The sequence below is a fragment of the Phacochoerus africanus genome, chromosome 5 (genome assembly GCF_016906955.1).
Source record: "Phacochoerus africanus isolate WHEZ1 chromosome 5, ROS_Pafr_v1, whole genome shotgun sequence".
NCBI lineage: Eukaryota > Metazoa > Chordata > Mammalia > Artiodactyla > Suidae > Phacochoerus > Phacochoerus africanus.
In genome coordinates this window covers 55629486-55649950 of record NC_062548.1, presented here as the reverse complement: position 1 = coordinate 55649950, position 20465 = coordinate 55629486, and the positions used below count along the sequence as shown (strand labels likewise).

Genomic DNA, 20465 nt, shown 5'->3' with positions numbered 1-20465 from the left:
TGTGGCTGTGGCCGGCAGCAACAGCTCCAATTAGACCCCTAGCTTGGGAACCTCCATATGCCATGGGAGTAGCCCTAGAAAAGCCAAAAAAAAAAAAAATAGAGGCTGTGTTTTGCTGTAGCAGAAACTTGTATTTCCTTAATTAATGCATCAATTTATTGGCCAATGCCTCACAGATTTATACATCCATTCTGAGCCTCTCCTCTAAACCCCAAATGTGAATCCTCAATTGTCTTTGACATTTCCACTCAGAGGTCTAAGCTCCTTATGCCCACCCTCTCCAAAGTTCCTGGTAAACAGCTTGTTGGACAGCTCCTAATAAACTTCCCTGTCTGTGTTAAAGAAACAGAACTTTCTTAAGGAAACTTCATTCTTCCAGTGGCTCAGAGGAAAAAACAAAAAAAAAAAAACAAAAAAAACAGTTGACAGTTAATCTAGAGTCTTCTTTTTCTCTAACATTTTGAATCTGGTCTTTCACATCATAATGTTAGCTCTACCTTCAAAATATATCCAGGATCAAATATAGTCAGAATTCAACCACTTCCTACCACCGCTCCACACTGAATCAAACTAGCATCATTTCTTGTCTGGATTATTATAAAGAGTCTCTTACATTTTCAAGGCTGGAACTGGAGAAATCCTGCTAAATAAAAATCAGGTCATCTCTCTTGTTTCTGCTCCAACCTATTAAAGATATCCCGTCATAGTATAAAATGCAAATGTCCTTGTCAGGGCCTTGCGAGCCTTCCTTGATACAGCCTGTTTCCTGTGGTTCCTACTTCTGGGTTTCTACAGCCTTTGATATTTATTTTTCTGCATCTTCTATAACATCTGAAGGCCTCTCATGGCCATGGATACACAACCTGTAAGAATGGAAAGCCACTCCTGTTCCAGCTTCAGCTCTGTTACCTAGAAGCTGAATATCTCTTGATAAACTTCCTTAACTTTTCTGAGTATTACATTTCTTATATCAAAACTGGAAGAAATAATACTCATCACAAAAGATAATTGGTTTTGTGTGTGTGTGTGTGTGTGTGTGTGTGTGGTACTGTATTTATTGACCAAAAAATCTGAATCTGCAAATAAGTGGATCTGTGCAGCTCAAAGCTGTATCGTTCAAGGTTTCAGTTCATTCAGCTGTAAATTAAAAATATTTCCTTGAAAAAGAAAACTTTAAGACCGATTCTGGCTTATTAAGAACCTCAAAGTCAGAAAGATCTCTTTTCTCTCTCCCTTTTTTGCCCTTCTCTCAAAGAAAAAATTAGTTGAATACCATACAAAACTTATGTGAGTAAGAAAAAGACAATTATTGACCTGTTTACTTATTTAAACTGGTTTCTTATGAGTAAAAAAAAAATATGCTAAAGCTCTCAGTTTATGTTGATGTAATAATTACCATTGTCATTCATCACCACCATACACCATCATCATCATCCATCATGATAATTTGCCAGCTCCATTACTGTCGCCACTACCCCTGCCACCATCATCACCACTATCACAATCATCATCACCATTTTCACCCTCACTGTCATTGTCACCACATTGTTCTCGTAGTACAGTGTTTAATGGTGTAGTGTCTGGGTTAAATTACCTGTGTGACCTTGGTCATTTTACATAAGTTTTCTGTCTTCAGACACTTATGAAATGGGTACTTATAATATCTGTAATTGTAAAGTATTATGATATTTAATGATATGAACAATATAGTGACTGAAAAAGAGCTCATCTCATTGCATGTGCTCAGTAAATGTAGCCATTGCTATCATTCCATCTTTTCTACCATGCTGTGTAGTTCTCAAGAGCAAGACTAATATCGTCCATCACTGTAATTCCTGCAGGAACAGATGCTCAGCACATAGTAGTAGGTCCTCAAATAGTTAAATAAATAAATACTTGATGTTTGGTTGTTTGAATGAGAAAATGAATGGGTGGACTGATGAAAACACAAGTCAAAGAGGTTCCCAGGCTAGGGGTCTAATCGGAGCTACAGCTGCCAGCCTACACCAAAGCCACAGCAACGCAGGATCTGAGCCATTTCTGCAACCTATACCACAGCTCACGGCAACATCAGATCCTTAACCCACTGAGCGAGGCCAGGGATCAAACCCAAAACCCCATGGTTCCTAGTCAGATTTGTTTCCGCTGTGCCATGACAGGAACATCTTGAATTTTAAACTAATGTCTCTTTAAGCTATTTTCAAGTTTTAAGATTGACCATTAAATCCTAGGAGCTTAAGGACTGTAGGAAGCACAGAGATTCAGAAATACAGACACTTAAGTTTCACTCCTCCCCATTAGGAATGTACTAGGAAACCACAGAAACAATCCACTGTGAATGGTCTGGGCCAGAGTTCACTTTGGAAGCAACTGATGAGATTTTTCTCAAAATGAAGTCTTATTAAATAAACTCTGCACAAGCATGTTTTTCAGAGTGACCTTCAGACAGATGAATGGAAGCTTAAAAAGCCTTAAAGAATTATTCAAGATCGAAGGGAGTGGGAAGTGGATGAAGATGCTTAGGTGAAGATGCTTGGGCAAAGATGCTTAGATGGAGATTAGCATTTTAAACTCTGGTGCTTTATTCCAGTTTTGGGTTTGGTCAGCTTTCTATTTCCACTATGTTACTCATTAATGAAATTCTAGAACATGAAACAAAATACACATTTGCAAAAGTACTCATTTCCAACTCCTGCTTCTAGAAACATATTTGCCATGATCCTGAAGGGTAGCAACATGCCACCACCAATTTTGCCACTTTGGTTTATGGATTGTTTTTCAGCTGTAGCCACCTGAAAAACAGCCAGTGCAGGGAGCACTTTCTCCGATCCCCCAAAAGGAACTCGGCAATCATCAATCTTCTCCCTAGGAGTTTCCTCAGCCAGGAAAGATTGACTCATTGCAGGCAAGGAAACGAGAAGTTTGACATCAGACAAACTGAGTCACCAGTTATTTTATCTCCCATCTATTCTTCTAAGGGCCAATTCATTTGTCCTAGAAATCATCAATCCTCCTCTAAGAGGCTCCATCTCCACCTCTCTCTCCCTACATAGGTAATGTTTCATCTCAAATTCTAAGCCACCCTGGAGAGAGACCCTGTTCTCCTGGATCTCTAATGTATATAGGAGATTTACCTGTTAATAAACCTCAACTTTTTTCCTCTTGTTACCCTTTGAGAAGTCTCTGCTAAACCCTCAGAATGCTAGAGGGAAGATTACTTTTCCTCCCCTACAATCCTTGGAAGCACTCTTATTTATTGGGTTTCCAATGATACAAAGAGACTTTCAGTTGCAGGTGCCCAGCAACTGCAGCATCTATAGCAACTGTACAAGTATATAATGTCTTGATGAATGAGTGTGCCTTACATATAATAACGGGATACTCTTCAGAAGGACCTCTGGGTTGTTTTTTTTGCCCCCCCCCCCTGCTTTTTGTGGCCACACCCACAGCAGGTGGAAGTTCCCAGGCTAGGAGTCAAATCTGAGATGCATCTGAGACCTACCTTACAGCTTATGGCAATGCCGGATCCTTAACCCATGGAGCAAGGCCAGGGCTCTAACCCTCATCCTCATGGACACTCTCTCGGGCTCTTAACTTGCTGAGCCACAATGGCAACTCCTATCTTTTCGCTTTCTGACTGCACTGCACATCAGAGCTCACACACAGTGTGGCAGTTTAAAGGACAAGGAGTCTCTCCTCCCACAGGTGTCATTGCAGTACCTGAGGAGGATGAGGTGGGATGTCCGTGTGTCCTTTTTACACAGAGGTGTGTTGGAGTCCAGTCTTAGATTTGTAAAGCCTGTTATGAGAAACAAAATTTCTTATTCAAAGTCTCTCTCACTTAGAGGAAAACCGAGGCCCTGAAAAACCTCCTGGTTGAATATCTGAAGACAGAATCTTATTTTAAACATACTAGGAGACTTTGATATCAAAAGTACCACTCATAAACTTGAATTTGTGGTGACTAGCTTTTTATATAGCAAAGCATTTCTCTTTTAGAATGAAACAAATATCTCTGGCTAAAAAGCGAGAAAAAGCATTTGATTCCATGCATAGCAGTCAAACATTTGCAGTTCTACAAGATCCTTAATGGGGTTGCTCTCTAAAAAGAGGGCTCCAGATTTTGGTTGAGAACTTCTTTTTTTAAAAAGAAGCTAGGTCAGACTTTAAGACCTTGAATACAACAATAAAATTAAGTCAATGGTACTGCAAGTGCTAACTTTTTATAGGCAACTATTTTGAACTGAGTGTTATTATGAAGATAAAGGTTAGTGGCTGTACAACACAGCCTTCAAAAAAGGAGGAGTTAAGGTATGAGCATTTTAAGAGTGGGTAAAAAGGAGTGTGAAGTAGCTGTTCTATTATCTAACTATTACTATGTGCTCTCGCGACTATTTTACTGGTATCTAATGATGGAGATTTTTCCTGTCTCCTGTCTGTTGATCAAGCTCACATGGTGAGCTGGAGACTCAGGGAGCCACTGACCCATGGAGAGCGTACTGGTGCCCCACAGTGGTGCAGGGGGGCACTGCCACTTAGGAACAAATGCCTTCACTCTCCGTCTGAAAAATAGGGATGGAGCAGCTCGCTGGGAGGAGGCAGGCGTGATCTCTGCTTGATCCTTCACACTGAAGTCCCTGGGGGTTCTACATTCAACCACACCCCCAAACTCCAGCCCCTATGTGACAAAAAGACACAAAGTTCAATCTCCTGTCCTCCAGAAACTTCCCAGCAGGAGGGCGGATTTAAGACCAGCTTTGCACTGGGTGGATGATCTTAAATCTCCTCTGCAGAGCTCACATTTTTTATCTCTCTTCTCTCTTTATTTTTTTGGTTCCTTGTCCCAAAAAAAGGCCGAACCTGTGGCACATGGAGGCTCTCAGGCCAGGGGTCGAATCAGAGCTGCAGTTGCCCACCTACACCACAGCCACAGCAAGGCCGGATCTTTAACCCACTGAGCAAAGCCAGGGATCGAACTCACATCCTCATGGATACTAGTTGGGTTCGCTAACCACTGAACCATGATGGAAACTCCATGGTTTTTTTTTATTTTTTAAGTTTTGCTACCTTTTTAGCTAAATTCTAAATCCTTTATGAGTTTTAGTGGTGTCAGAGATACTGTCCTGCTTCAGAAGAGTGATTGCGGTTAAAGGATTTCATAAAATACATTAATATTCTAATAGACCACTTTAGGTGGAAGGGCAGAAAAAACCCTTACTAGCTTCTCATAGAGGATTCATATGTTCCTAGTAACAACTTTTATTTTCCCTTTGGTGGAGGGGAGCTCTTGACCCAGCCAGCAGTGGACCCAGAGGCTACCGTTGGCTAAGGCCCCTCAGAACACCCCACATGCTCCCCAGCCCTTTCTGCCCAGCCCCTGCCCACTCGAGGGTTCATCTCAAACCAGGTAATTATTCTGTATGGAAATATTTAGATATCTTGTCATGTGATTGGGTTTTCCCATCCTTTGGGTAGGAAGGGAAAAAGGAGATGTGAGCCCCCAAATATGAACCAGGGATCATTGGAAGGCAACATTTCATGTAGAACTTTCATATCCATCCTGTGACTGATCCAATCAGGAGAAAAGCCAACAGCCCATGTTCCCAAGGCAGGAGAGCTGTCATTCCAGGTCAAATCACACATTTATTCATCCAGCACCTACTTCGTGGACTTACATGCTCTAGGCACTGGGCCAGGAACAAAGGATAAAAGAGTGAACCAAACAGATCATCCTTATCTTTGTGGAGCGTTCAGTCTAGTGGGAGAAAAGGAAAATGATTAAGTACTAAGAAGGAAAGGTGGAACAATCAGAGGGCATAAAAGGGACCCTGATCTGTCCAGGAAGGCAGGTGCCAGGTAAGATGTCCTTGAGTCATTTTCCTTTGAGCTGAGATCCTAGGCGGAGGGTGGGGAAGGCTACCTTGCGTGGAGACCAGAATATTCAAAGGTCCTGAGGTGAGAGGGAGCCTGGAACACCAGTCAGGGTTCATAGAGCATTGAGAGTGGGTACGGGGAGTGAGGTAGTAGGAGGAAAAGGCATAGGTCAAATCAGGTTAAGTCATCATAGGGTGTTAGTCTTTCCAAATGGCACTGAGAAGGTACTAAAGGATTTTAACCTGGAAGAAATGAAACCACACCTTCATTCATTCCATGGCTATAGTCATAGCAGGTGTTATCTCTTTCAGGGGCTGAGCTCCTAGCCCTGGGGCCCTTTGAAGAGATGGCTCCACCCAGTCCTGGTTAGCAAGGGAATGTAAATTAACTCTTTCTCATTTGCTTTAGGGAAAGGTGAAAAGAGTGTTTTTTAAACTAAGTCCTTCATCTTGCACGTATAAGAATGACTAAAAGAAGTTTTTTCCAAATTAAAGAAAAAACTTGGAGTTCGCATTGTGGCTCAGAGGGTTAAGAACCTGAGTAGTATCCATGAGGATTTGGTCTGATCCCAGGCCTTGCTCAGTGGGGTAAGGATCCAGTGTTGCCCAAGCTTTGGCGCAGGTTGCAGATTCGATTCGGCTTGGATCTGGCATTGCTGTGACTGTGGCTAGGCTGGCACTTGTAGCTCCAATTTGACCCCTAGCCTAGGAACTTCCATACTCTGCCAATGCAGTCCTGAAATGACCAAAAAAAGAAAAGTTGATAATCTTTACCTACAATACTCTAGAGCTACAACGTTTAAGAGGTATTGGAGTCTGCAGTACAGGCAGGAAGGCCCCCAAAATGTAGATTTGTCAATCATCTTCCTGATTCTGAGGCATAATTATTCTTAAAAGTATTGCATGACTCAAACTCCTAGAAATTATCGTCTGAATGTGCCCTTGCCCGACCATAATTTCACTCGACGTGTAGAACTGGTCTGATTCGCTTACTGTAAATAAGACTTTGTCCTGCTTTGGCTTTTGTAGATAATCCCTAAATTAACCTCCACTATCCTCTTTGAAAGTGCCCAAGAAAGTGACCTGCTGTTCTGAGGCAACTAGTCACAGGGCAGAGGGTGGGGTGGAACCAGGGTTATAGGGACAGGGCTGAGCTTAAATCTCTTTTAGACCCTTACTTGATGTGTAAACTTGGATAAGTCTGTTCCCTTATTTGTTTTCAAACGTTTCTTTTCTTTTTAATGGCCGTACCTGCGGCATATGGAGGTTCCCAAGCTAGGGGTCCAGTCGGAGCTACAGGTGCTGGCCTATACCACAGCCACAGCAACATCAGATCTGAGCCACGTCTGCAACCTACAGCACAGCTCAGGGCAACGCTGAATCCTTAACCCACTGAGCAAGGCCAGGGATTGTACCCGAAACCTCGTGGTTCCTAGTTGGACTCATTTCTGCTGCGTCACAATGGAAACTGTTTTCTAACCTTTCTGCATCTCCGATTCTTCACTTACAAAATTGGTACAAGAATGCCTGTCTCTTTGGCTTTTATGATGATTAACCGAAAATAAATTAAATAGTAACATACTTTGCATGGAACTCTCTGTATAGAGACACACATTTTTTTAAAAAAGGCAGTTATTATTCGCTGCTCCTTCCTTAATTACAAGGGGATGCAAAACTCATCTCTTTAACACAAATTTCCAGCGGATTTCCAGAAATTGTTCAATAGAGAAGGGAGGCAACTTTTGGGATGACTCCGTGATTTTTTTTTTAAAGAAGGTAAGACATCCTCACCTTCTACTCCGTTGAGCTTTTAAAAGGGTTATACTTTATGAAGTATTAAGTGAGGTGAACTCTTGCCTAGAACTCACCCATCTTTATTCTGGACTTGTCCCTGCGTTAAGTTCAAGGTCCAAAGATGACTGTTCTTTCTATGCTTCTGTTGAGGTGGAGGATTTTTTTTTTTTTTCCTTGTATCCTCAGCTGACATTTCACTGATTCCCTAGGTTAGAACTCTGAAAATAAAGTCTGTTTTGAACATCCAGGGTGTTTAATAGGAGGAGTTGGGTTTCGACACATTAAAAAAAATTAAAAAGAAAAGACAAATGTTGTTTTCTAAATATGGAAGGGAAATTGGTTTCAGTTAGTTGAGTAGCAACTGGTCTGCTTTTAGGGTCCCTTCTGTGTCTGGTGATAGAGATGTGGGGACAGTGGATCACAGGAAGGTCTAAGACGCCCCATGAGAAGCTATTCTCTGAATCAGGCTCAGGCTGCTCTGGCGGATGAGGATCTTTCAGATCCAGAGGAGAACCAGGCTTCCTCTCCTCCCCTCTCCTGACCACAGCCCGTCCTGTAATTTGCGGAGCCAGTCAATCTGAGCTAGGCAAATCAAGGGTTTTCCACGAAATAATGAGGGTTCTGCTGCTCGCGGATATGTACACCTCTGAGCCTGAAAACAGAGACGATGTTTTTCTTTTTTCGTGACCCGGGGCCAGGAGGGGAAAAGTGGAAGCGACAGGGGCACGATGAGTGACACTCGTCCACGGTGGAAAAGAAAAGAAAAGCATTCGGTGGGAGCGCAGGAACACGCAGTTCTGCACTGGGAGTTTCAGCGCCCAGAGACCGCGCCTCCCCTGCGACCTGTTAACTCCAGGAAGGGCAACAAGATGAGGCTTTTCTAAACCTTCCCTTCGGGGGCGCAGAGCCCCACGGCGCGCCCGCTGGGCGCGCCTCTCCTCCCGACCCCGCGCCCTGCGTCCCAGGTTCCCTCTCCGGTGCCGGCCAGCAAAGCGCGAGCCGCGTGGGTCGCGCCGGCCCCGTCCCTGGATGGACGCCCGACGCGGCCTCCGGGGCGGGGACAGCTCAGGCCACCTTGCGCCCGGCTCGGCCAGTCCGCGCAGACCTCGCCGGCTCCGGGCCTGGCGGGTCTCCGCGCGGGGCGTGGGCCCGAGGCAAGAGCAGCCGCCGCCCCCACGGCTCCCGGCCCCGCGTCACCCGTGGGCTCGGCAGGTGCGTCGTGCGCCCGCCCCGGGCCCGTCCTCCCGCCCCGTGGCCCGGGCGCCGCGCCTGCCCCGCCCCGCCCCCGCCCGCGGGCCGCCCGGGGCCGGGCCTGCAGCTGCGGCGGGCGGCGGACGGGACATGGGCCGGCGGCCGGCGGCGGAGGGCGGCTGAGGACGCCGAGGGTCCGCGCCGTGGCCTCGCGTACTTGCGGGCCCGCCAGGCGCTGCGCCCGCTCGTGGCGAGGACCCGGCCGGTGCGCGGCAGACACCCGGCCCCGCGGCAGCCCGGCGGGCGGCGCTGCCCGGGGCGATGCGCTGAGCGCGCCCGGGGCGGAGCGCTGGGGCGAAGGCGGTGCGGGGAGCGGAGCCCATGGAGCCGGCGGGCACCAGGCGGAGCCGCCGGGCGCCGTCGCTGCTGCTGCTGCTGCTGCTGCTGCCGCTGCTCCTGCAGGTGGCTGGGCCGGCGGGCGCCCTGGCCGAGACCCTGCTGGACGCGCCGCAGGCCATGGGCACCAGTTCCAGCCCGCCCAGCCCCGCGAGCGTGGTGGCGCCCGGAACGACACCGTTCGAGGAAAGCCGACTGCCAGTGTTCACCCTGGACTACCCTCACGTGCAGATACCCTTCGAGATCACTCTGTGGATCCTGCTGGCCTCCCTGGCCAAGATCGGTGAGCGAGCTGGACCCGCGGGGTGGAGCCGGGGCTACCTTGGGGGGGTGCCGGGGTCGGCAAGTTGACCTCTGGGTCGTGGCCGCCTCCCCGTGGACCAGGGCCGGGGCGACACAGCAGCTTCATCTAGCCAAAAGAGACGTGGGGAGGAGCAGTTTCATGCTTGGGTCTTAAGTGAACATGGGCCTTGAAATAGCCCCAGAGTTTTAGCCCGTACAAACTTCGCGATTCTTCCTTCTGCCTCGATCCGTCAGGTGTGACAGCCCTGTGCCAAAGTGGAGACCTGTTTACTGAGGAGGCAAGTGGGCTGAAGTTTATGGGTCTCACCTACTGGGGAGAGGGGTGTCTAGCACCAAGGCTAGAGCTATTAAAGCCCTGGATGCTCAGAGAGGGGCACCTTGTTCAGGACACAGTCCCTGCCCTGCACCTGGCTACCAAGGAGCATGGAGGGACCAGGAACACCTGAGTGCTGGTGGCACATCTGGGACACCATCTCCTCCCTTGAGCTGAGGCTGTCACTCTCCAGAAAGCATGTTCTAGATGAAGAAGACCAATGAGGCAACATGCATTTTAAAAATAATTAACCCACTCTTCAAAACCCCTTTAAGTCTCATTTGGAAAGCAGAAGCCTTGGTATATATTTTGTCATCTTCATTTTTTTCCTACCCCCAGTACACTTTTGTTATGATTGCAGTGTTTTACATTATTTTAACTTTATGTCTTAAATGCTTTTAAAATCTTAAAATATGGCAACTACTGTTGTTGTAATGATTCCAAAAAGTTACGGGGTCGACAGAAGGCATGCATTATTGTGTATGTTTTATGCATTTGCCCTGTGCAAGGTCCCTTGCTCTAAGGTCTTCATAACAGATGAAAAGACACATTGCCAGCATCTTCAAGCCTATAGGTTGGTGGGGGAGATGGCAAACACACCACTGATCATAATAGAGGAAAGTGCTAGGTGGAGTAAGACATTCAGAAAAGATAATAGGCAGTGTAGGGTCAAGGGACTCATTTCCTCATGCTAGGGGGGCATTTAAACTAGGTTTTCAAGGGTGACCAGAATATAGTCAGTTGGAGATGAAATGGAACAACATTCCAGAGAAGAATAAACAAAAGCATAGATGGCGAGGGAAGTGCAAAGCAGGGCTGGTTTATAGAAGGGGGAAGTTGTGGGAAGTAAGCCTGGAGGGAACCTTGGATGTTAGATTAAGTTAACTCGATTTGGTTAATGGTGACCAAAGGAGGCACGTGCTGTTTAATGGCATTGACCTGGCTCTACTAGTTGAGTGTTTTAATTTCACCTGAGAAATGCATAAGGGGAAGTGGACTTCCCCAACTGCGAGGAAGATAGGCACATCAGCGTAAGCTCACTCCCTGTAATAGTCAGCTCAGGTGCTGCCTCCTGGTACAGTCCTCCCAACAACACTGCCAAGTGGGAAGGACAGGTATTAATACCCACTTAGTAGAGGTGGAAACTGAAACTCAGAGAGTTTACCTGAGTCGCCCACGGACACACAAAGTAGGCAGCCAAGTGCAGGCTCTATGCACTTTCTCTCTTTGGGCCTCTCTCACTGGCGGGGTGCTCCCGTGCCCTGTTTCCATGACTGCTTCTCTGTGGCCACTTCTATTCAATTACCACTCTTTTTGCTGTTCTTCACCCCTGATTATTTTAATCTGCTCCATCACACTAATAACAGCCTCAAGTAAGCACTTAAGTTCATTATCTCTAATTTTCGCCACCATCCTGGGCAGGTGTGATGACCATGTTTCATACACAAGGAAACAAATGGGGAGGTTACCTTGCTGCTGGGTGATGAGCCAGAATTCCACCCAGCTCTGCCGGATGGCTCATCTTCCTGTCTACCCTAGAGGCTGGTTTACTGTGAGGATTAAATGAGAGGAGATAGGCATACCCTTATTAGAACAGTGCTGGGCATACAGTGAGTGCTAAATATTGTCACCATCAGTAGCCATGGTGGAAGCCACACAGGGGTTACTCAGGCAGTTTTCTGGCACTATGGTTCCTTTTCCACTGGGCTGGGCTGCCTCCTGCATTTCTCTGTTTCTGTTTTAAGCGCTGCCTTTTCCAAGTGTTACTCTGTGGGTAGCCTCTTTACACTTGCTTTTTTTACATGATCTATTCATCTTATGGGACCTTATGGTAATTGCATGACATTTTAATAAAAGGCATTCTTGCTTGTGTGAGTTCAGAGGTGTATTTATCTGCCCGTTGGCACTTTTCTCCAAGGGTGTTTGTATTCTCTGGCACCTGCTGTTCTGCCCATCTCTCTGCCTCCCCCAGACTGGAACTTCTCTGGCTACTGTTTGCTCTTTCCTTTCTGCGTTTGGAGTGGCACAGAGATGGGGAAAGATAGATGATCATATTTCCCAGCCAGAGGGTCTGAGTGGAGTGGAGGCCGCCCTGGTGGGGTGAAGGGTATAGTTCTCAAAGCACGTGTAGCTTCCGGGGACCACCGGCTTGGGCCTTTTCTAGGTTCTTCCTGTATATCCTCCAGGCCTGTCCTCCTGCTGCAGCTCTGTTCCTAGCAGACCTGGGGAATGCCCAGGGATTCCCCCCACACACCCCTCCCGCAGGCCCTAAACTTTTTCTTTGGCCTTGGGGAAGACTGTTCTGGTTCTAAGAGATAACTTTTATATCACATTGAACAGTCGCCTAGTTCAAATTCTCTTTTAACGTGTGCACTGGAAAACTTTTACTCTGGCATGATTTATATGACTTAATTTGCTCCTCTTTGGGTAAGGCAATGAATTCAGCAGTATATGGGGGACGGCAAGCTCTGGGGTGACAGGAGTGTCGATGCATGCAAAATGCCCCGGTTTCTATTTGGGACACCTTTATGCTGTGTACCTAGTGTACCTGAATTTATCTGCCCCAGAGAACATGGAGAAACATTTGCTAGTGATTAATCTCAACAGGAATCACAGATTGCCCCAGATGGAGGCTCCTAATAGCATTTGTAGGAGGTTTAAAGCATGCCTGATGGTGAATTCAGAATCTTTTTCTAGATGGCAGCACAATATAACCTTAGCAATACTACAGGCAGAAGTGAGAAAATGCATTTTTTGGCAGATTGTTGAATGAGCCACCTTTTCATCGTTTTACTTGATTAGCGGAGACAGTTGACATTCTAATTATTTTGTCAAAAAAGGAAGTCCTGTGGTTGAAAAGTTTCCTAAAACGATGACAGTGATGATGTTGCGTATGGGTGTGAGAAGTAGGTTAAATAAACTAAAGAACAGCAAATCCAGTACACCTTTGAAACATTTCTTAAATGTCGGCAAGGAACATCTCCCAATCCATTTTTCATTTAGATCCTCGTGCAGGTGAACTGTTATTGTTCTTTCATTTGAATGTTATAGTTGGAGTAACTATTGATCTTTTTGAGCAGATGTACATGCTGGCTTTGCTCAGTCAATCGTGTACTCAGGGATGGAATTCTACAGCCTGGACTAGTAGACAGCCAACGAATTAAGAAGTGAACAAATTTCCTAGAATGTTTGAAGATTGTCTCCTCTTATTTCCTTGCCCATGAAGTGCATCAGTGGGATTTGTCCTCACCTAGGTGAACTTGGGCAAGTGTTCTGGTCAAGGTCCAATGACAAAGCAGTGGGTCCCCTGCTGTTGAGAGTAACAAAGCTTAGTGGTGCCCCGGATGCCCCTCCATGTATCTGCAGTCTTGTGGAGCTGGCCTGTTTGCCTCTCTCAGGTGTCATCGCTTCTCTGCCCTCTTCACTTGCCCTTAAACTTGGGGTTCAGATGCAGGATTCTTTGCATCCTGTGGTCTTGCAGTTAAATAACTTGTGTTATTATTTTAAAGGAAAGACAAAGCAATGTGGTCTGGGACGTTTTCTCCTCCAGGCTTCAGAGTGTCCTGAATTTAAGATATGAAACCAGAGAGTTTCTTTGGTTAATATCTGCCTGGTTATTGAGATCTTGATCTCTGAAAGAACCTCTCCTTGCCTTTGATCTGTTTCTCTTTGTCACTCTTGGTTTTCCTGAAGCATATCCACCGGCTGCTTGGCCAGTGGGTGAAGCTGATGGTCTCCACTTACTATTTGAACCACATCTCTCTTTGAACACATTTCTGAGGCCAGGTCCTCCTGATGGCATGTGTTTGTTTCTAAGAAAGCTCAAAGAAGAGGTCTAATTTCTATCAAAACCTCCATCTCTCTCATTGGGACAACCATACGTTTCCTGTCTTCTGTCTGAAGGATGACTTCAAGGACTTTCTTTCTAATAACCATTTCAGGTGCCTTCTAGAATTTTATCACTGCCCTCTACCACAGACAGATTTTTGTACCTTTAAAAATAATAGCAAGAGGAGTTCCCATTGTGGCACAGCAGAAACGAATCTGACTTGTAACCCTGAGGTTGGGGGTTGGATCCCTGGCCTTGATCAGTGGGTAAAGGATCTGGCATTGCAGTGAGCTGTGATGTAGGTCGCAGACCCGGCTCGGATCCCGAGTTGCTGTGGCTGTGGCATAGGCCGGCAGGCAGCTGTAGCGCTGCTTTGACCCCTAGCCTGGGAGCCTCCATACGCCATGGGTGTGGCCCTAAAAAAAAAGCAAAAAAAAAAAAAACTCCGAAAAGAGTAGCAAGTGATTTTCTACCAAAAATGTTACTCTTTATATCAAGTTTAAAAATGAGAGTAATATTTATCCTCAGTGGGATGCTTTATTTTTTACAGATTCTTTCACATACCTTGAAGCCCTAAACAGGTATACAAAGAACCTTTTGTATAAACTTGTTTGTTCCTTGTAGGGTGCTAACAACTCACTGGTTGTTAACCAAGTGAACTGGATGGTTTGAATATGGGTAAATTTTCACCAATGATTCAATGGCTTTAAAGTGTATAGTTCTATTTGGCTTATCTATGTCCTCTTAAGTCAACTTTGGTATTTGTATTTTTATTTTTCTAGAAAGTCATTATTTCATTTGAGTTGGTTAATTTTTTTTTTAATTAGAGTATAGCTGATTTACACTGTTGTGTCAATCCCTGCTGCAGAGCATAGTGACCCAGCCATACATATATGCATAATTTATGGGAAGAAAATGATGTTTTTTGATTTTACAAAAAACATCATTTCTCTATTTGTATTTATGTTCTACATATTATTCCTAATATTGTCATTTTTGTCTTTCTTTACTGTGATCAAAATTTGAGGAAGTTTCATTTTATTCTTTTTCAAAGAATTAGATTTTGGTTTGCTTCTAATTTATCGATTTTTGCTCTTTCTTATCAGGTTACTCCTACTTTATTTGGGTGTATTTTCTTTAAATATTGAACTGAAAGCTTAGCTTATTAACTATTGAATTTACTTGTTTTTTCATATGCTGACTCCCACCTTACAAAGGTAATTAATCTCTGAAAAATCACTTATAGTTGAAAACATAATTAACATTACTTTCAATGAAAAATATTTTCATGAATTCCCAAGCTCCAAAGTTGGCATGGTTAAAGTGACATTAGTCTCATTAAAATCGGACAAAATTATTTCAGCAGTTTACTTTAGTTGTTATAAGCCCTAATAAGCCATTTTCCCTTCGTTGATTTTTCCAAAATATGGCTATTTACTTGTTCTCATTAAATTTAAAGCTATGATAAGTGACGCTTAAGACTATCTTACAAAGAAAACATATTCATGATACTTTTAAGTTTATGTAAATTTATCTTTATTGCGAATTATTATAATAACAATAAAGAGAATGGCAAGAATTCAGGGTGATGATGCAGATGAAATTATGCTTTCCTAATAAATTGTGTGAAATTATTACTGCTATTAACTAGCAAACCATCTGTATTCTGAGGAGAACTTAACACAATATATTAGTGATAAACCTTGAAAGATGACTGCTTGATGTATCAGCCACCAATTTAAAGTCTATAAAATCCAGTTTGGTCTTCATGAATTCAAATAAATGCCTCCTCAGATGAAATAGGAGTATTAAATGAAACTATTCTTAAAGATGAATTCTCATGACCCAAATGGATGTATCTTAGAGGACTAGCAATATATGTATTTAAGACTAGAAATATATCTTCTGATCTTATTTTAGCTGTATTACGTAGTGTTAATATGTAGTTTTCACTGTTGTTCAGTTCTCAGCATTCTTAAATTTCCTTGTGATTTTTTTATTCTAGCTCAGTGCTTATTTAGAATTGTAGGTTTTAGATGTGTGGTTATTTTTAATTTTATTTATACTTTAGTCCATTTTGGTTATATAGACCTGATGTTGATTTTTGGTGTTAATTGCGATATCTCCTGTGGCTTAATATGTGACTATTTAAAAAACTACATTACAAGGCTTGCTTAGAAAAGATTGTGTATTCTTTGTTTACCGTATGCAAGGTTTTATACAGGCACATGTGCATATATACAGACACACACATATGTATACACACAGAGAGGTCTAGATGAAATTTCTAACTATGGTGTTCAAATATTTAACAGCACTACCCAACATTTGGGCTACTTTATGTGTTAGTTTCCTGGGTACTTTAAGATCAACCTCTAAGACTGTGATGCCAATCACTGTAATTTTTTCTTTTTTTTTTTTTGCTTTAGATATTTTGATACTATAGTATTAGGTACATACTAGTTCATTATTGTTATATTTTCTTAGTGATTGCTTCCTTTACTTATTAAGTTACTTATTAACTTCTCTATTTTAAATAATTTTCTTAGGGCATGAGGTCTGTATTTCCTTATATCTCCGTTGCTGTTCAGAATAGAAGCCATTTTGCACATATGCATTTTTTTTCTGTATCTATGTTTTTCACACACACACACACACACACACACATTTTTTCCACACTAATCTTTTGCCTAACCATTACTTTCAAGTCAACTGGATATTTTTCCTTTAGATGTATCTCATTAAACTGCACGTAGCTGGATTTCGTTATCTTTAATTAAAATTTCAAGTATCTGTAGTTTAAAGAGAAGTGAACTTACATTTATCTCAGGTAATGATACATTTGGACTTTGTTATCTGCTGTGCTCATTAAACCACATGCAGTTGGATTTCGTATCTTTAATTAAATTTTCAAATATCTATGGTTTAAGGAGAAGTGTATTTGCATTTATTGCATGTAATGATACGTTTGGACTTTGTTCTCTGTTTACTGTGCTTTTACTTGGTATCTTTAGTTTTAACTTTTCTTGCCATATTTTGACCTAGACAAAATTTTCCTTCCTTTTTTTTATACATAATCATACATTTTATTTCTATTTCTTTTGTGATTATAGTTTGGTTTTAATATGATTACCTGATTTAATGGGAGCCAGGTCAGATTGCCTTGGCTCATGTCCCAAGTACATTTTTCTACATATTTTGTATTTGTATGATTTTTGATGCATAGCTTAAATCCTGGGCTCAGCTGCCTAATTGGTAAAATGGGAATTATAAAAGTATGAATGTCATAGGCTGTGGTGAAAAGTTAATGTATGTACAATATTAAAAGTACTTTCTGGAACATAGTATACACAGTATACATAGTATTTGTATACATAGTATACATAGTATTTGCTATTTTTATTATTTCTTTATTTTCTTCCTGAATTATAGCTAAAATATCTTTACCTGATATCTTCCCATTTCAAGATTCTCATTTTTTGTCTTGCAATATATAGATTATAGTTTTTATTGTGAGCTTAGCTCTACCAGGGGATGTTTACTTGATAGTGGTCTGTTTTCCTCAAATTGTGAAAGGTTCTCACAGAATGATTTTGAGTCCTCTTGCTGAAACCCAGGGTTTCAGTGATTGGTTTTCAGCATTAGCTGGACTTTAGCTTGGTTCTTAATTTGGTTTTCCTATGTGATTCAAGAACTTGGTTTCCTAAATGACTCATGGGAAATAGATCTTTTCTCTGTAGGTGAATTTTATACTTCACGGGTGAATTTTCTCTCTGCTCATGGCCATCAGGAGTTGACATGTTTCTTTCCATTTTTCCTGGCTATAGGCATCACTTACTATGAATTTATTTAGTTAGGACAGAATGGCTATCGCAAATCAGGAATTTATGCATGAATCCTTCCCTTACTAGTGTGAAATCAGACGTCTTGTCTTTGTGTAGGTATTCAAATGCCAGGTCCTATTCAAATAGGGCAGGTATTTTGTCTGGAATCTCCCTAGTTCACTGTGGCTTGAAATCCTACTAAGATGTGTTTGATTTCTCTCCTAATTTCTGGTCTCCTACACATTTTCCTTGATGTGAACGAGGCTCGATATTAATATTGTAGGCTTATAGTGAGAGGATGCTCTATCAATGCCCACACTGTTGGATGGCTTGGTGACCTTTTACATGACACATTCTGAAGAAGTGCTTTCTATATAATATTTAAAATCTGTGGATATGTTCTGCTTATGAAATATCATAATGGATTCTCTTTCATGTAAGGTGAAAATTATATATACTTTCCTAGTTTTTCTACCTACAGTGTGTGATTATTCTGCCTTTGTTTCATCTGCTGTATTTTCATACTTGGATAGGAGAGAAATAGCTTAGCAACTGAAGAAGGACCTTTCTTCAATGAAGAAGGACATTTTGAAAAGATGTCTCCCAATCAGAAGTAAGAAGAGCCTGTTCAGTTGCAGGTCCACCATCAACGTTGTCTCATGACCCTGCAAGTCTCATCTACTTGGTTCTTACATTTACTTCGTAGAAGTAGGGATCTGTATCTATGCCATCTGTTTCACATTCCCATAGGAATAATATGGGATACTCTGTTGGGAAGGAAAACATTTATAACAAAGATTTTGCTTTTATCACCAGAGAAATTTAAGCCAAGAGAAACACGTGTGCCTTCTATTAAAGTGTTGTGTGGACACGGGCGTCTTGTCATCCTAAATGAGACAGGCACAATTATAGCTTACTCTCCAGCAATTACATCTTTTAAATGTAATGAATCATAATTGATGTACTTCCTGCAACGATCCTGTGCATTGTTCATCACTGTCCAAGGGCTTCCTTTCTCATCTTGATTTTTTATAGCTCATCCCTGTTTGAAGATGGGTATATTCCTCTTTCTCTTCAATAATTCCTGGGGAGGGCATGGGGATCCCTCTGAAAGCCCTCCCTGTGGTGGTGACAGCATCACAGTTTAAAGGTGAGTTTCATGTTCTTCCTTAGTGTCGGCATGCAGAGGCTCATGTGTCAAAGGAAAGAAAAATTGGAATTCACAATCATATTTAGCAGTTTCAACGGAAAATGAAACAGATTACACATGCCCACCCTGCATAGAAAGCACTCTCAGGGCATTTAAAGGCTTTTTTAACCGTAAAACGTTCCTCATGGAGGCCCAGGGCCCTGAAACACCCTGTTGCCATATTTCTGTGAGTCTGCACTGCCAGTTCCACTGCTCCCTGTTCCTGAGCTTGTTTCCTGTGATCACCAGGCTGGGAAACCTGCATGGTGTCGTGCACCTGAGCAAAGGCTTCTGTTGTGGGGAGGGTGGAATTGGGCGGGACTGGGTGAGCCCTCTATGGTGGCTTCTTTAATAAAATAATAGTAGCTAACAAGGATGACACATTATTCCATGCTAGGTATCTGGGCCAAGGTCTTTACACTCTTTATCTTATTTAATCCTCACAGCGACTCTGGGAGGCAGGCAGCATCGTTAGCCCCAGTTTTAAAAACAATGATGAGGAGGCTGGTTCAGAGCGTTTAGGTGTCTCTTGGGCCGAGGTATCACAGCTATTAAGTGGGAGAGGTGGGTCCACGGCGAGGGTACCTGTCACACTCCTGTGGACAGGCACCCTCCATGCTTCACGGAGAAGGATATCAAGTCCAGGACACCTATTTGCTCTCCAAAGCATCTTTCTGTGCCTTGTCTCAGTCGCCCTTAACCTGGACCCAGAAGCTTGCGCTTGAGTGTCCTACTTGAGCCTCCTTGTAACTGGCTCGGATTTTCACTGTCAAATCAGACAATGGTGAGAATAACATCCTGCCTGCTTCACAGGGTCCCTGTGTGGACCAACCTCAATAAACATGAAAGCAAATTGTGACTGCAAAGGGGGATTAGTGAGGTCTCACAGCCTCTCTGCACACCACTTAGGTCAGAAAACACTGCAAGAAGGCAGAGTAACATTATTCCTAGGAAGGGTCAGAACTAGAATGTGCATCTCAAATTTCTGAATCTTTTTTGTTGTTGTTCTTTCCTTTTCTTTTTATGGTCACACCTGTGGCATATGGAAATTCCCAGGCTAGGGGTCCAATCAGAGCTGTAGCTGAGGCCTATGCCACAGCCACAGCAACGCAGCATCCGAGCTGCATCAGTGACCTACTCCACAACTTGCGGCAATGCTGGATCCTTAACCCACTGATCGAGGCCAGGGATCGAACCCTTATCCTCTCGGACACTATATTGGGTTCTCAAACCGCTGAGCCGCAATGGGAACGCCTCGAATTTCTGACTCTTGGTCTAGCCTTTTGCGCCCTCCCTAACTGACAGAATGTGAAATTCTAATGCTTTTGAAATATGTGCTTAACAGGTTAAGGAATTCTTAGGTTAAAGGTTTAACCTGTATAACTTGAGCTACCATGTAAATTTTAATTGGACAGGGTTCTATTTCCACAGGTTTACAGGAGAAAAAGGTGTTCAATCTGTTTCACTATTGCACATGCATACACACTTACCAAATTGCACTCACACACACAAATGACATTTTAGGACATATGCTGTATGAGGGAAGAGTCTTTGTTTGACTTATTGTCTAGAGCAATGCCTGGCACATAGTAGGTACTCCATAAGGAATCATTGTGGACATACATTACTAAATCATCTGGAGAAACTCTTTTGGTTTCATCTCACTTTCATCATGTGGTGGTTAAGGTAACCATCCATCCTGGTTTGTCCACAATATCCATGGTTTACTTTTGTTGTCCTAGCACATACCTTT

At 43.2% G+C, this 20465-nt stretch overlaps 1 protein-coding gene across 2 annotated transcripts in view; it reads left to right on the top strand.

The window, feature by feature from the left end:
- Positions 1–9011: 9011 nt before the first annotated feature.
- SLC9A2 (solute carrier family 9 member A2) overlaps positions 9012–20465 on the top strand; it is a 96242-nt gene continuing 84788 nt past the window's right edge. The window contains exon 1 of one of the 2 annotated variants that reach the window (XM_047781329.1): positions 9012–9537. In XM_047781329.1, the coding sequence (XP_047637285.1) occupies positions 9240–9537 (298 nt within the window). In that variant the 5' untranslated portion in view covers positions 9012–9239. The remainder of the gene's footprint in view (positions 9538–20465) is intronic. The other variant, XM_047781330.1, reaches the window with a different exon arrangement.